The sequence below is a fragment of the Pogona vitticeps genome, chromosome 2 (genome assembly GCF_051106095.1).
Source record: "Pogona vitticeps strain Pit_001003342236 chromosome 2, PviZW2.1, whole genome shotgun sequence".
NCBI lineage: Eukaryota > Metazoa > Chordata > Lepidosauria > Squamata > Agamidae > Pogona > Pogona vitticeps.
In genome coordinates, this window is record NC_135784.1 from 20,894,219 (window position 1) to 20,908,205 (window position 13,987).

General features: G+C 44.1%; 1 protein-coding gene across 3 annotated transcripts; it reads right to left on the reverse strand.

The window, feature by feature from the left end:
• Nucleotides 1–1,864: 1,864 nt before the first annotated feature.
• LOC144587488 (uncharacterized) lies at nucleotides 1,865–13,617 on the reverse strand. Of its 3 annotated transcripts, XM_078388280.1 has the most exons (5): nucleotides 13,507–13,593; nucleotides 13,162–13,283; nucleotides 10,142–11,172; nucleotides 8,422–8,548; nucleotides 1,865–4,830 (listed from the first exon to the last, which is right to left on the reverse strand). In XM_078388280.1, the coding sequence occupies exons 3-5, from the start codon at nucleotides 10,865–10,867 to the stop codon at nucleotides 3,848–3,850; spliced, it is 1,836 nt and encodes a 611-aa protein (XP_078244406.1). In that variant the 5' UTR covers nucleotides 10,868–11,172; nucleotides 13,162–13,283; nucleotides 13,507–13,593; the 3' UTR covers nucleotides 1,865–3,847. The 3 variants fall into 3 exon arrangements, with proteins under 3 accessions (XP_078244406.1, XP_078244407.1, XP_078244408.1); XM_078388281.1 differs by lacking the exon at nucleotides 13,162–13,283 and having other exon boundaries at nucleotides 13,507–13,617; XM_078388282.1 differs by lacking the exons at nucleotides 13,162–13,283; nucleotides 13,507–13,593 and adding an exon at nucleotides 13,327–13,350.
• Nucleotides 13,618–13,987: the final 370 nt, after the last annotated feature.

Below are 13,987 nucleotides of genomic sequence, written 5' to 3' on the forward strand. Positions count from 1 at the left end.
TGTCACCTTCCAGCGGTCTGTATCCCAGTGGCAGAGATTCTGTGCCAATTTTTTTTACCACTAAAGGCTCTCCTTCCACCCTAAGCCCGACATGAGGCTCCCAAAGGCTTTCGAGGGGCAAAAGGGAACCATATGTACGTCTGTATGAAGGCCACTCTGGGTGGTTTACAAGACGAAAATAGAGCAGTAATCATAACAGCACAAAATATGAGAAGTTGCCTAGAGTGGTCTGGTAGTCCAGATAGGTGGGGTACAAATCGAATAAATAAATATAAATGAATAAGAATTCAACAGTAAACAAAATAAAGCATTTTAAAATACTTTATAAGAATACCTAAAACATTCAAGATTGGGGTAGCAGATAACATAACAGGCTAAACAGTTTCACCTGTTGAAAGGCCTGTTGAAACCACCAAGTTTTCAATGGTTCCTTAACCCTAGGAAGCTGTGGAACGTGAAAGAGGCCAGGAGGAATAAGAAACTTAGTTTCTAACTAACTACTCTACTAGTTTAAATTAAATTTTTACCTGTGCTGGCTGATGACATAATGAGTTTCCACCAGTATAAATTTAAGCAAGAGGATTTTGCCCACTGCCTTTGATATACACTCCAGATGAATTTCTCCTGCTTTCACCAGAGAGAGCGAACCAATTTGTGTGAGAAAATGGGACTCAGTTATGGGGTTGTTAATCTCCTCTGGAATCTAAATGGTGGGCAGCTGAAGTTGCCCCTTTGGACTGGCATGACTCCATTAGCACATACCTCTTTGAAAGCGCCTGCATGTGTGTGTCACAAAAGGGTGACTACTAGATCTTCTGTATCCCACGAATACAGCGATGACAAACCTTTACAGCATCTTAAAAAGCAGAGACATCACCTTGCTGACAAAGGCCCGCATAGTCAAAGCTATGTTTTTTCCAGTAGCGATGTACGGAAGTGAGAGCTAGGCCATAAAGAAAGAAGGGTGACCACTGAAGAATTGATGCTTTTGAATTGTGGTGCTGGAGGAGGCTCTTGAGAGTCCCCTGGACTGCAAGAAGAACAAACCTTTCCATTCTGAAGGAAATCAACCCTGAGTGCTCACTGGAAGGACAGATCCTGAAGCTGAGGCCCCAATACTTTGGCCATCTCATGAGGAGACTCCCTGGAAAAGACCCTGATTTTGGGAAAGTGTGAAGGCAAAAGGAGAAGGGGACAACAGAGGATGAGATGGTTGGACAGTGTCATCCAAGCGACCAACATGAATTTGACACAACTCCGGGAGGCAGTGGAAGACAGGAGGGCCTGCCGTGCTCTGGTCCATGGGGTCACGAAGCGTTGGACACGACTTAACAACTAAACAACAAGAAGTTTCTGTAATTTCAAGGCTCATCAATACTTTAACAGTTTCTTTTCTGTTTTCTCTCACCCATGAGGAAATATCCATGCAGACTCCTCTTACTTCACCTGGCAGTATATTTCAATTCCTTTGCTTCGTTCTGGAGCTCCTTCATCTTCTGCAGCTTCCTTCCTTCTTCCTCTCTCCTGCCGATCTCCTTCTTCTGCTCCTCATGTTTTCTCTCTCACGCACACACACTTTGTTCTTGCTGCTGCCTTTATACTGATCTTACTCATTGGCATTCAGCGTTTCTCAAGGTTAATCAACTGATCAATCTCACCTGCCTGTCCTTCCCTCTTGTAACTTTACTGAGTAGAAATGTTCAATTGTAAAATATAACTGTACAGGCAAAACTACCAATAACATTGCATAGGGCAAACGGATCCTTCTGATCTTTATTTCTCCACTATTTCTCAAGACCCCTCACCCTTTTCCAAGAGCGACCTGCTTTTATTGTCCCCTCTTCCCAAAAACCACACAAACACAAAACTTTTAAAAGCTTTTACTAATGATTCTCTAATGCATTTTATTCTTAGTACTAAACAATGCTCAATAGTCAATATTTTCAATGGGCATAAAATAGGAGCGAGTAAGCAAGGAGAACAGATCATAAAAGAGAAGAGATGGGAAGAATTTTAAATTTGGGAGAAAAGCACATTATTTGTGAATTGATTTTATTCTGAAGTGCTAGTTTTTCACAGACTCAAATAAAAAAACACCACATCATACCTGAGTCCCTTTTATGTACAAGAGAGTGGAAATTAACACTACTCTCCCTGTTGAGTATTCAGATGTTGAACAATGTCACCTAGATAGACTATGCTTAGTTCGGCATCCTTTATGTACAGGAGACATCTTGGTGGCTGGACAACATAGAATCACCCTATAGACTATAGCAGTGGTCCCCAACCTTAGGCCTCCAGATGTTCTTTAACTCCCAGGAATCCTGGGCATCAGAGGTGATGGTGAAGGCTTCTGGGAGTTGTAGTCCAAGAACATCTGGAGTCCCAAGGTTGGGGACCACTGGACTATAGGATCTATAGACACCGCTTTCAGGCTGGAGACTGAAGAGCAGATCACCGTAAATAAAACTGCTTCTTATAGATGAAAAAGATCAAGCTCTTCAAAAGTGTTGAGCTTGGAAAATCTCTGAGAAAGCAGGAAGTCAGAATACATAGTCAGGGAGAGATCGGGGGGGGGGGGGAGTCAGACAAAGAAAAAGGAAAGTAGGGAGCACAGAAAATTAGCCTGCAACAGGGTCAAAGACAAAAGAGGAAATATAAATTCAGAGAATCTCACAATATTCAACTTTTTCTCACCCCCTTTCCTTTGCTGTATATATATATATATTTTTTTTTTCCTTGTTCCTTGGGATACCCGGCTCGCTGTGCCATTCTGTCACAAAAAGGTGACTACTAGATCTTTTGTATCCCAAGAAGAACAATACCGTAGTATATATTAAACAGCAGAGGACCTCACAAGACAGATGAATAAAGGCAAAATGAATATACTTTATTACCTACTGGTTACAATTCTAATAAAAGGGGTTTCATGCATTCAGTACATTCACACCACAGAGAGAAGAATACTTTATTTGTATCGTCCAAGTTCCAAAGAAACTAGTTGGTCCCAAAAGCCTTTTGGTCTCAGCAGACAAATTATGGTTGCCCAGACCCCTCTTTTTATATTATTTTTGGGCAGGTTGCTAGCTGAGCATGCGCATTAGATGTTTCTTTGTTTTCCCCTAGATATATATCAGCATATTTCCCCCACCCCGGCTGCCTTGCACTGGTTGCCCATCCGTTTGCTCATCGACTTCAAAGTGATTATGATCATATACAAAGCCCTGAATGGTTTGGGACCTCGATATTTGGCAGATCATCTTCTTCCACCTAGATCTACCCAAATCACCCGACATAGCCAGCAGGGATGGCTGAGGGGCCTGACGCCAAGAGAGTCCCAGAAGGAAAAAACAAGAAACCGGGCCTTCTAGGCGGTGGGCCCTCGGCTATGGAAGACCCTCCCAACTGAAATTCGGCTGGCACCCTCGCTAGCTGTTTTCCAAAGCCATTTAAAAACCTGGCTCTTCAAGCAGGCCTTCCCTCCAGTCAATTAATTGATCTTTATTTCTCTTCCTTGAGTCATGTCATCTTGGTAATATGTTGGTTGGAAATAATTGCTATAACTGTATTATTGATGATTTTTATATATGTCATATTGTTGTGTTTTTATCCATGTAAGCCGCCCCGAGTAGACATTGTCGGGGGTGTGTGTGTAAAAATCTAATAAATAAAATAATAAAATAAATAGTCCAAAAATTAGTATTTCCATCTCTCTCCCCTCCCCAAATAGATCATACTCTGCAAACCAGCTGGTGGGGAATAGGTTGGATTTGATTTGAATCAAAAAAACTGGTGATTTTTTTTTGACCATTTAAAGAAAATTTTAAATCATTATTTAAGTCCATTTTTATGCTGTTTCTTGGGTGTGGATTCTCCTGTGGCTAACCAGGCGGGAGTTCTGGGTGAAGCCCTTCCCGCAGTGGGAGCACTCGTAGGGCCTTTCGCCCGTGTGGGTCCTCTCATGAACGATGAGGTTCGAGCTCCGGCTAAAGCTCTTCCCACAGTGGGCACATCGGTAGGGTTTCTCCCCAGTGTGGGTCCGGACGTGATCCAGAAGGTTTGAGCTCTGACCGAAGCCGATCCCACACACGACGCACTTGTACGGCTTCTCACCCGTGTGGGTTCTCTCGTGTGTCACAAGCTTGGAGCTCTCAATGAACCGTTTCCCGCACTCGGCACACTGGTACGGTTTTTCCCCCCTGTGGATCTTCTGATGTCGGGTCAGGAGCGAGCGCAGGCTGAAGGATTTCTGGCACTCGGGACACCTGTATGGTTTCTCCCCCGTATGCATGCGCTGGTGGCTGGTGACTTGCGAGCTTTGGGAGAAACTCTCCCCGCAGTCTAAGCACTGGTACGGCCTCTCCCCCGTGTGGGTCCTCTGATGGCTCATAAGGTTTGAGCTGCGGGTGAAACCCTTCCCACAGTTCAAGCATTTGTAGGGCTTCTCAGCCATGTGGGTTCTATGGTGACTGAGGATGAGGTCAGAACTGGCTGTGCAGTTGTACGTTTTCAAGCTGCAGCTTCTTCCCTCACAGCCAGGCCAGTCTGGGCCCACAGCTGATATCCCTTCCCTCTTGCTCTTGTAAAGCCTCTGCTGAATTTTAGCAGCACTGGGGTCACTGTTGCTATCACTTTCTTCTCTTCCAATGGCCAGCCTATTCCGCTTGATCCCACTGACAGGTCCCTGCTTCCCTTCCACATGATCCAGGTTCTTGGAAAGTTCCTCCTCAGTCCGATGTTCGGACATGTTCTCCTTGGCCTGCCCTGGCGCTGCCACTGGCTCGCTTCTTCTGCATATGGAATTCTCTTCCTTTTCACTTTTCTGTGCATCTGGAATAAAACAGCAATCACATGAATCACACCCAAGGACCAGGGGTTGGGAACCTCTGGTCCCAAGGCTGAATGTGACCCTCTGGAGCAACTGGTATAATGTACAGTGGTGTCCCGCATTACGATGATAATCTGTTCCAGGAAAATCACTGTACAGCTAAATTGTCGTCATGCGAAAAGCCTTTCCCAATTGGAATGCATTGAAACCCGGTTTAATGCGTTCCGCTGGGGAAATTACCTCGTCGTCCAGCAAAGATCCTCCATAGGGCAGCCATTTTGAGAGTGCCGATCACCTGTTAAAATGGCTGTCCTGTGAAGCATGGGTCTGGAAAACGCAGGGCAGCCATTTTAGGAACCCGACGATCAGCTGGAAAGATCGTCGTCTTGTGAACAGTTCGCAAAGCACAGACCTAATCAATGTCCAGCGAGAAAACCCCATAGGAATAATTGTTTTGCTGTCGCTATAGCGATCACAAAAAAGTCACCATCCTGCGGATTCGTCGTACAGCAGGGTCGTCATCATGCGGGGCACCACTGTACATTGATTTCATGATTTGAGTTCTGAATTTATGAATCAAGTCTTGGCTTAGCTAGAAGTAGATTCTGGCGTGAAGACAAGAATTCAAAAACCATACATATCAAAGAATTAAAACGGGTACCAGCCTGGCTGGAAGTATTGTTAAAATGGAGCTCTAATATGTAAATACCCAAATGGTCCTTACACAGCGCCCCCCCCCCCCCCCCCCCGGAAATAAGATTCATACCTCAATGGGAAGGGAGCTATTCAGATTTGAATGGAGGCATCAAAGGATTGATTGGTTGATTGATTTGGCTTTTATACTGCCCATCTGCCTGCAAGGCCACTCTGGGCAGTTTACAATATTATGACATAATAAACAGCAATTTAAAATCAGTAAACATAATAGCTATAAAAACAAAACAAAACAACATAATATTAACTAGAAATAATGTAAGGTAGTTTAAAGGCAAGGTGGTGGAAATGATAATATAAACACTGAAACAGCCACTGTGACTATGGTGTTATAAAGTCTGGGCAGGCCTCTCTAAAAAGCCATGTTTTCAGTGATTGTTTAAGGATTCCAAGTGAAGGGGACAGGTGAATTTTGGGTCAGATCAAAAGCGGTACCGTGCCAGACATCAGGTCTAAAGGATTAACATCCCAAACCCTCAAAGACAACTTTGTCCAAAGGCAGAAAAGGGTCCAGTTCTCCAGTGAGAGCTGGACCATAAAGAAGGCTGACCGCCAAAGAACTGATGCTTTTGAATTGTGGTGCTGGAGGAGACTCTTGAGAGTCCCCTGCACTGCAAGGAGATCAAACCTATCCATTCTGAAGGAAATCAATCCTGAGTGCTCACTGGAAGGACAGATCCTGAAGCTGAGGCTCCAATACTTTGGCCATCTCATGAGAAGAGAAGACTCCCTGGAAAAGACTCTGATATTAGGAAAGTGTGAAGGCAAGAGGAGAAGGGGACGAGATGGCTGGACAGTGTCACCGAAGCGACCAACATGAATTTGACCCAACTCCGAGAGGCAGTGGAAGACAGGAGGGCCTGGTGTGCTCTGGTCCATAGGGTCACAAAGAGTCAGACACAACTAAATGACTAAACAACAACAAAGAAAATGGGAGGGATATTAGAAGAGAGAGAGAGAAAGAGACAGACAGACAGAGAAGTTAGAAGAAATGAGAGAGAAGACAGCAGAGAAAGCAAAATAGAAACTACAGAGTTAAGGTACTGTAAACAACATACTTTGGGGGTGTGAGACCAGGGCTTCAGGTCAAGAGGCGTTGGTGGGAGTGCCGTCTCGCCCCAAAGAAACTGTAGGAACTCAGACCCCTCTGTGTCCATTCCTTCCCAAGCTGATACATCAAGCCGTTGATACCTCTGACTTGGAAAAGGGAATGAAAAGGTTATCTATATCTACCCGGACCACACAAGATTTGGCGGGAAAAGAAGAAGGGAGGTGGGCCGTAGCGGAGGCGGGAATGGGGGAGATAAAAGGGGGCCGGGACAGTATCCCGGGTGGCTGGGAAATGGTGTGGATGCAGGACCCATGGACTGGGAAGTGGGAGCAAGTGAGAGTGCCTAAACAGGAGGCTGAGAGTCGCCGAAAGAAAGGACTACCCCAGCGCCTGTCTTACTGGGGTGAGTCGGAGACTCGTGAGTGGCAGCACACGTAAAGGGAGGAAAAGGAGGCTGCTGAGAGAGAGAGCGAAGCCAAGAGAGCATGGCACATGGAGGGGTGCTTCCTAGGCCATGGGACACCCACTTGGGAGAAGGATCCCCGTTCTGGGGATGGAGCGGGGATGAGGAGACCACCCCTTTATTAGTCCCAGACCCAGAAGACGTCGTGCCCCAAGAACCCGAAAGAGTTCTGGCTGGTCCCTGGGCACCGAAGTCGACCAACCCGTTTGAAACCGAAGCATGGTTACCCCTGTCGGAGCCGTTGCTCCTTCCGGAGAAGTTCAATCCCAGTTTGGCGAATGTTTCTGTGCCGTTGCCAAGTTTAATAAATCAAGACGAGTCTTTTGGTTTAAAAACGTCTCCTGGTTTATTTGGCGCGAGAGAGGATGTAACAGGCGGACCCTCACAGGGGGCGAGTAGAAAGTCAGTGCAGGAGGAAAGGAAAGGGCAAATGTAACCCCAGGCCAAATTAGTTCTTTTCTCTTTTAAAACAAGTATTTCTTTACTAATGTCCAAAAGCTTGTTTCTTATTGACTGTTTCTTGATTTTCTGACTTTTTTATTTCCTAGCATTCAGCCATATTTATCCTTCATCTTGTTTTTATCCATTTTCTTTTCTTTTCTAATAAACTTTCAAAAAGACTTTTGGTCTGGAGATTAGATTCAGGAAGCCTGGATTCTCAATCTCGTCCCTGGCAGTTTGACCAAGAGGTTCCAAGGGCATGATAAGAGTGTTCTCTGTGCTCACAAAATTTAACCAGTAGAAGGGGAATGGTGGCAGCTAGGAGAAAAGAGTTTTACCACAGCTATCCTTCTCTGAAATCTAGTGGAGTAAATCCTGGCCTCTAACAGCTTCCTCTACCTCGAGGAAAAGCACTGAGATCCGAGGGATCCACTGGAAAAAGGCTCAGGAAGATGGTTTCATGATAAGAGGCTCCAAAATTTTTCAATGACACCCTAGTTTAGTAGCTTCTCAAGTTTCGTACAGATTTCTTCACACTGTGAAAAACTGACCAGCCTGTTAAAAGAATGTGAGTGAAAAGAATGTTAAAAACATCTTTAATTAAAACAATTTAAAACCTGAAAAAAATAAACTAATACAAATATGTTGTATTCCCCTACTAGAGTGGTCGTAGGACCAGAAGGGCGGGGTACGAATAAAATAAAATAAATAAAAAACAGAGTCCTGCAGGAGCATTTAGACTTTAGAAACCAACTTTTTTTTAAAAAAGGAGGAGACTTTCAAAGGATTCTGAGAATGACCAGAAATCACAGATGCAGGCTTATTTTCAGGACCCTAGGGGGAAAAAAATGAAACCTGAAATTTTCAAAATCCTTCACATCTTTATATTGAGAGCCAAATACTGTATCACGTTTGTATCCTCACCCAGCAAGCTTTCCGGTCCGTCTCCCTTCAGCTTTCCCTCCCTGCTGAGATGCCTCTGCCGCGGGTTCGAAAGCATGTCCTCCACGGTGGGGAAATTCACAGCCCTCATTCGAAATGGCCCCGGGACCTGTAACAGCAAGAGCAGGGAGGGTCTCCTTTAAAGTAGTAGGGCAGTGCTTCTCGACCTTAGTTCCCCAGATGGGCTTGGACTCCAGTTCCAAGAAATCCTGGGTAGCACAGCTAGTGAAGCGACGTCTGGGAGTTTGCATCCATGAACATCTGGGGAACTAAGGTTGGGAACCACTGCAGTATAGAATGCGGGGGGGGGGGAGGGTTGAAAAGGCAAAAGCTGCAGACGAGGGCTAGATTCTGACGCCTCCGGTGGAGACATGTGTCTATTATGCTGCTGAGGTATTTATTTATTTATTCTATTTATATCCCGCCCATGTAGACAGTGTCTACTCTGGGTGGCTTGCAACAAGTAGTATAAAAACAATTCACACACACTTTACACCACAATTTAAACATAATAATAATGTAGCTCAAGATGGAAAAACAGTCAAAATGGAAAAGTAAAGATAAAAAATTAAAATAGAAAAGTAAAGCTCAGGTAGTGACAGAGGGAGGGGAGAGGCCTGCCTAAAGAGCCAGGTCTTAAGTTGGCTCTTGAAAACACCCAGCGAGGGAGCAAGTCAAATCACAGACGGAAGATTATTCCATAGTTGAGGGGCCAATGCCGAGAAGGCCTGGTTTGTGAATCAGCTCTGTTTTTTAGCCAGACCTTTACGGGAATGCTCTTTGAATGTTTGTCAGTTTGCTATTGGAGCTTTTCAGTTGTAAGTAAATGAAATGTTTTTATTCTTTTATTTTACAAATGTTGCTGAGTGAGGTATTGAGACTGTAAGTGCCAGTTAATGAGAAAAGAGTTGCGCTACTCTGTGAAACTTAAAAGCTATTCTGCTCTGCAAATCCCTGTACTTCCGCTGTGCAGCTAAAGAAATTTAACTAAAACCTCAAAACTCTGCAACAGTTACAACGGCCAGATATCCTCCCAGGTAATACGTAACATTTTGATGATACATTTTACAAACACCTCTTTAATTTTCCCACTAACTGAAATAAACTAAAACGGCTACTTCTTAGTTCGTTTTTTAAAATCAAAGTCACAAAGGCATATGGTGAAGACAAAGTAGTAAAGCTAGAAACCCTCTGTAATCCTAAAAGTAACTAAAAGAGTTACATTTAACATTGCAAAATAATTAACAATCCTCTTTGCTTCTGTTACAATTGTAATGTTGCTTAGCTGGTCTGAGCTGCTAGGAATTAGTTAGAAGTAGCTCTTTATTTGTAACTAGTTGCTTCCCAGCTCTGCGTCCAAAGCCAAACAAGTTATTTTTGACACCTGAGGCAGAAAGTCTCCCGAAACCCCTCTCCCCATCTTTTAGGTGTGTAAAACCATTTATTTATTTATTTATTTATTTATTTATTTATTTATTTATTTATTTATTTATTTATTTATTTATTTATTTATTTATTTATTTAACCTATATGTCGCCCACTATGCCCAAAGGTCTCTGGGCGGCTTACCAAGCACGACAACAAAGCAAATAAATGACCTATGGACGCCATTTCCAAACACTGAAAACCCACACAAGCCGGGGCAGCCCATTCATTCACTCTACCTAATGGCAGGGCCGACCCTAACCCTCGACACCCTCACCTCCAGCTCCTCCTTCTCTTTCTCCTCTTGCCGTCTTAAGAGGAAAGCCTCTGCCAAGGAGACCGCCTGGGGGCAAGCGTCCAGCTGCTGCTCTCTGACCCAGCTCCGCACGTCCGGTGGCAGGACAGATAGGAACTGCTCCAGGATCACCGGCTCCAGCATGTGTTCCTCGGCGGGCGTCGTGGGCTCCAGCCATTGTCGGCAAAGCTCCCGGAGCCTGCCACAAATCTCTCCCAGCGCCTCAGCGTCTTGGGAGCACCGCCGTGGGTCCTGCATCTCGCCACCCACAGAGTCACCTCCTGACCTCCTGGAGGAACCCACCACGCTGGCGCTCAGGAAACACGAAGCCTGTGGGGCCCCATTGCCAAGGGTCGCCCCCCTAGACGGTGCCCGTTTCCCTTGAGGAGCCGAGCACGGCTCAGAGGATCTCTTGAACAAAGCCTCTGCGCGGCTCCGTAATGGGCACTCTGACACGGATGGGTGTTCAAATCTGGACCAAAGGGACGGGGTGGCCTTCAGAAATGCTTGCCACTCAGCTTCCAAATGTTCTGACAGGCTATCATCGGGTTCCTGTTTCACCTGAGGCCATGTCGGCCATCTTGCCAAGTCCTCAGTGACTCCATGCTGAGTGACTGGAGGCTTTCCCTCTTCTTCCTCCTTCGATCCATCTTGTGGGCCTGGGCGGTGTGGACTCAAGGCCTTTACTCTCATTCTTAGCTTTGGCATCTTCTCGAAGGCAGCTTGGATCCAGGCTTAATTTTTTCTGCTGTAATCAGTTTAGAAGCCTTCTTGCTATAAGGGACACATTTTCAGCTATTCCTGACGTGCCTTATTCGCAATTTCCAAAAATCTTCAGGTCTGTTTCTGAAACTGCAAATCACCTTCCAAGCCCTGCTGTCCTTCAGTTTTACAACTGTACAGTATTTATATTCCAAAAGGCCAGTCTTGTGTCATTGTGATGTCTCTCTTGCCTGAGTTTTAGCTGACACAACACATCTTATGATAAATTCCACTTGGAAGAACAATCCTCCCTGTCAGCAAGAAACAAAAAAAATGGTTGGCCTTATGTTTATTTTTTAAAAAAATAAATTTAAAATACTTCCCCTTCCCAGGTATTCTGGATATGTTAAATGTTGGAATATTAGAACTGCAGAACTGGAAGGGACCCTGTAAATCATCCTAACCTCTGGCTCCACAGCCAGATACCTAAACCAGAGAGCTATCCTGCAATTGACAGGCTACAATTCTCATTGTTCCCTGCCACCAAAGTCATCATAATTATCTTAGAACTGCAGAGCTGGAAGGGACCCTATAAATCATCAAGTCTAGCTCCTGTCAAGGAGGCCCAGTGGGGAATCGAACTCCCAACCTCCAACTTCACAGCCAGACACTTAAACTACTGAGCTATCTAGCAGTTCTCAAGAAGTATCAATAAAAACATTCAGACCTCGATAAAAACATTAATATTTTAAATCAATGTTTTTATCAATACTTCTTTTAATATTAGTACTTCTAATTGTTTAAAACTTAATTTGAGGTTTTTTTAAAAAAATACCTAATTTAATATCAATGCTTAATTTAAAAAAAATCAACCTACAAATCAACCTGTCAAATGTCAAGAATATTCTCATAGTGGTAGAAATGAAAGAGGACAAGTGAAAAGCCAAAGTTCATTTACAAAACCGTGTATGCGACACATTTGCATCCACAAGAGAGCTAAAGATTGACCGCACAGTCCTTTTCTCCTCCCTCAGGGTCCCACTTTATGTGCATAATTTTGTAACCCGAGCAAGACCAGGTGCGCAAAACAAAACGGATAAATGAACAGGATCCTCCTGGACACCATTTTTAAGAAGGAAAAACTAAAAGGCATTATTTCCTCTTCTGTTGCTATTCTACTTACATGAGACAGTAAATCAGACCTCCAGTGGAGTTTAATTTTGAGTTAGGTTTAAGATCTTCAGGAGCTGGTGAGGGCTCCAACACTGGAGACAATCAATTAAAAAATAATCCCCTGGCAGATCTGCTTGGTTTGTATACCTGCCCTGAGCAGGGGGTTGGACTGGATGGCCTTGTAGGCCCCTTCCAACTTCACTTTTCTATTATTTCTATGATCCCACTGATTTTTAAAAAGCAACCCTAGCCCACCCCCAGGCCAAGAACTGTTTTAATAAGATCAAAATGTACATCTAAGTGTTTAAGCCACCACTTCTGCTTACGTTTAGTTATTCATTGTTATATATTATGTGCCATTAAGTTGGAACCAACTTATGGCAACCCTAGTAGGATTTTGGTGGGAAGAAATTTTGAAGGCCTGCTGCTGGGCAAAATAGGGTTGTTGATGTATGTGGGATGTTCAAGAAGTTCCACCCATCACTAAGCTTCCATGGCCAAACAGGAATTTAAATACAAATTTCCTGAGTCCTAATCTTAACACTCTTATCCAGTACTGTATACCATACGGGCTTGTTTGAAGGCAGCAAGAAAAGAGGACATACGACATGGATCAACTCCCTAAAGGATGCCACAGGCTTGAGTTTGCAAGAGCTGAGCAGGGAGGACAGGACATTTTGGAAATCACTCATTCACAAGGTCGCCATGAGTCGAAAGTGATTTGATGGCAGAGAACTGTCCTGCAGTCTATGGGGGACCTGAATTCAAATCTTCAACTCAGATTTGAAGTTCACTGGGCAAGTCCCTGCCTTCTTCCTCTCTCTCTCTCTCTTTCTCTCTCTCTCTCTCTTTCTCTCTCTCTCTCTCTTTCTGCCCAACTGACCTACCTCATAGGGTTGTTGTGCAGATAAAAAAGGGGGGGTGAAGAAGCATGTGCCACATTGAGCTCAAAGGAGGAAAAGGGGGATAGAGTAGAAACCAAAAGCTCAATAAATAGTCCGACCCCCTCTAAGGCAATGCCTCGCCCAACAGAAGGAAAAAGATGGAAAACAGAATCGTCCTAACTGTTGAAGATCTGAAATCTGAAATACAGTACTGGAAGAAGTGGGTTAGAAGTTCATGAATACCTGGGCCTTCTTTGTCTTTAAAACGTGTCACAGCTCTGCTGGTTTTGCTACAGGAGACCACAGGTAGACGGGATTACCCCTCTTTTGCCCCCTAAAGTCGATCCGATTTGCGCTCACTCTTCCTGAATCAGAAAGAATAAAATAAAATTTAATACAGTACTTTACACTGGCAATCAGGCTAGGGGAATGGGCCACCGATGCAGTTCTTCATGGGCTTCATGGGAACGTGGGAATGTCCAACCCCGTTTTCCCAGGGCTGAAAATTCTGTTACTATTGTCCGAGCTGCAATAATAATAATAATAATAATAATAAACGGGGGCTACATCCCTCTCCCCTAAGATTACCTCCTTGTGCATTGGCCACTGGGAGATCCAGCTAGCGTCTGAACTCCTGCTGTCATTTTGCAAGAAGAGGCAGAACAGGAAGGACTTTTTCACACATGCATTTGCACACACCCGCCTCTACGCTCACTCTCCTCTCTAGGAAAAGATGCAGGCACATCTCTACCTCCTTAACCCTTTCGAGAGGGAGCTCGCTGGTTCAAGCCGAGCCTTCGCTTTCTCTCTGCACGGTATTTTCAATATCCCTGGAAGAGTTTCTAAGCATGTGGAAAGGGTGCAGAAGAAAAACATTTTTGTCTTTATTTTTTTTTACAAAATGTTTCATGATAAGATTACACGGCCCCTGTTCTGGGCCTATCCTGAGAAGGCAAGTCTTGATGGGAAATGTTGAAGGCAGCAAATAATAATAATAATAATAATAATAATAATAATAATAATAATAATAATAATAATAATAATAATAATAATAATAATAATAATAATG

Excerpts from the sequence above, each read along its gene's own strand:
- LOC144587488 (XM_078388281.1), bottom strand. The coding sequence starts at position 10,867 with ATGCCAAAGCTAAGAATGAGAGTAAAGGCCTTGAGTCCACACCGCCCA. Across the intron at positions 8,549-10,141 it reads AAGAGAAGGAGGAGCTGGAG|GTCCCGGGGCCATTTCGAAT; the intron begins GTGAGGGTGTCG and ends TTGCTGTTACAG. Across the intron at positions 4,831-8,421 it reads CGGACCGGAAAGCTTGCTGG|ATGCACAGAAAAGTGAAAAG; the intron begins GTGAGGATACAA and ends GTTTTATTCCAG.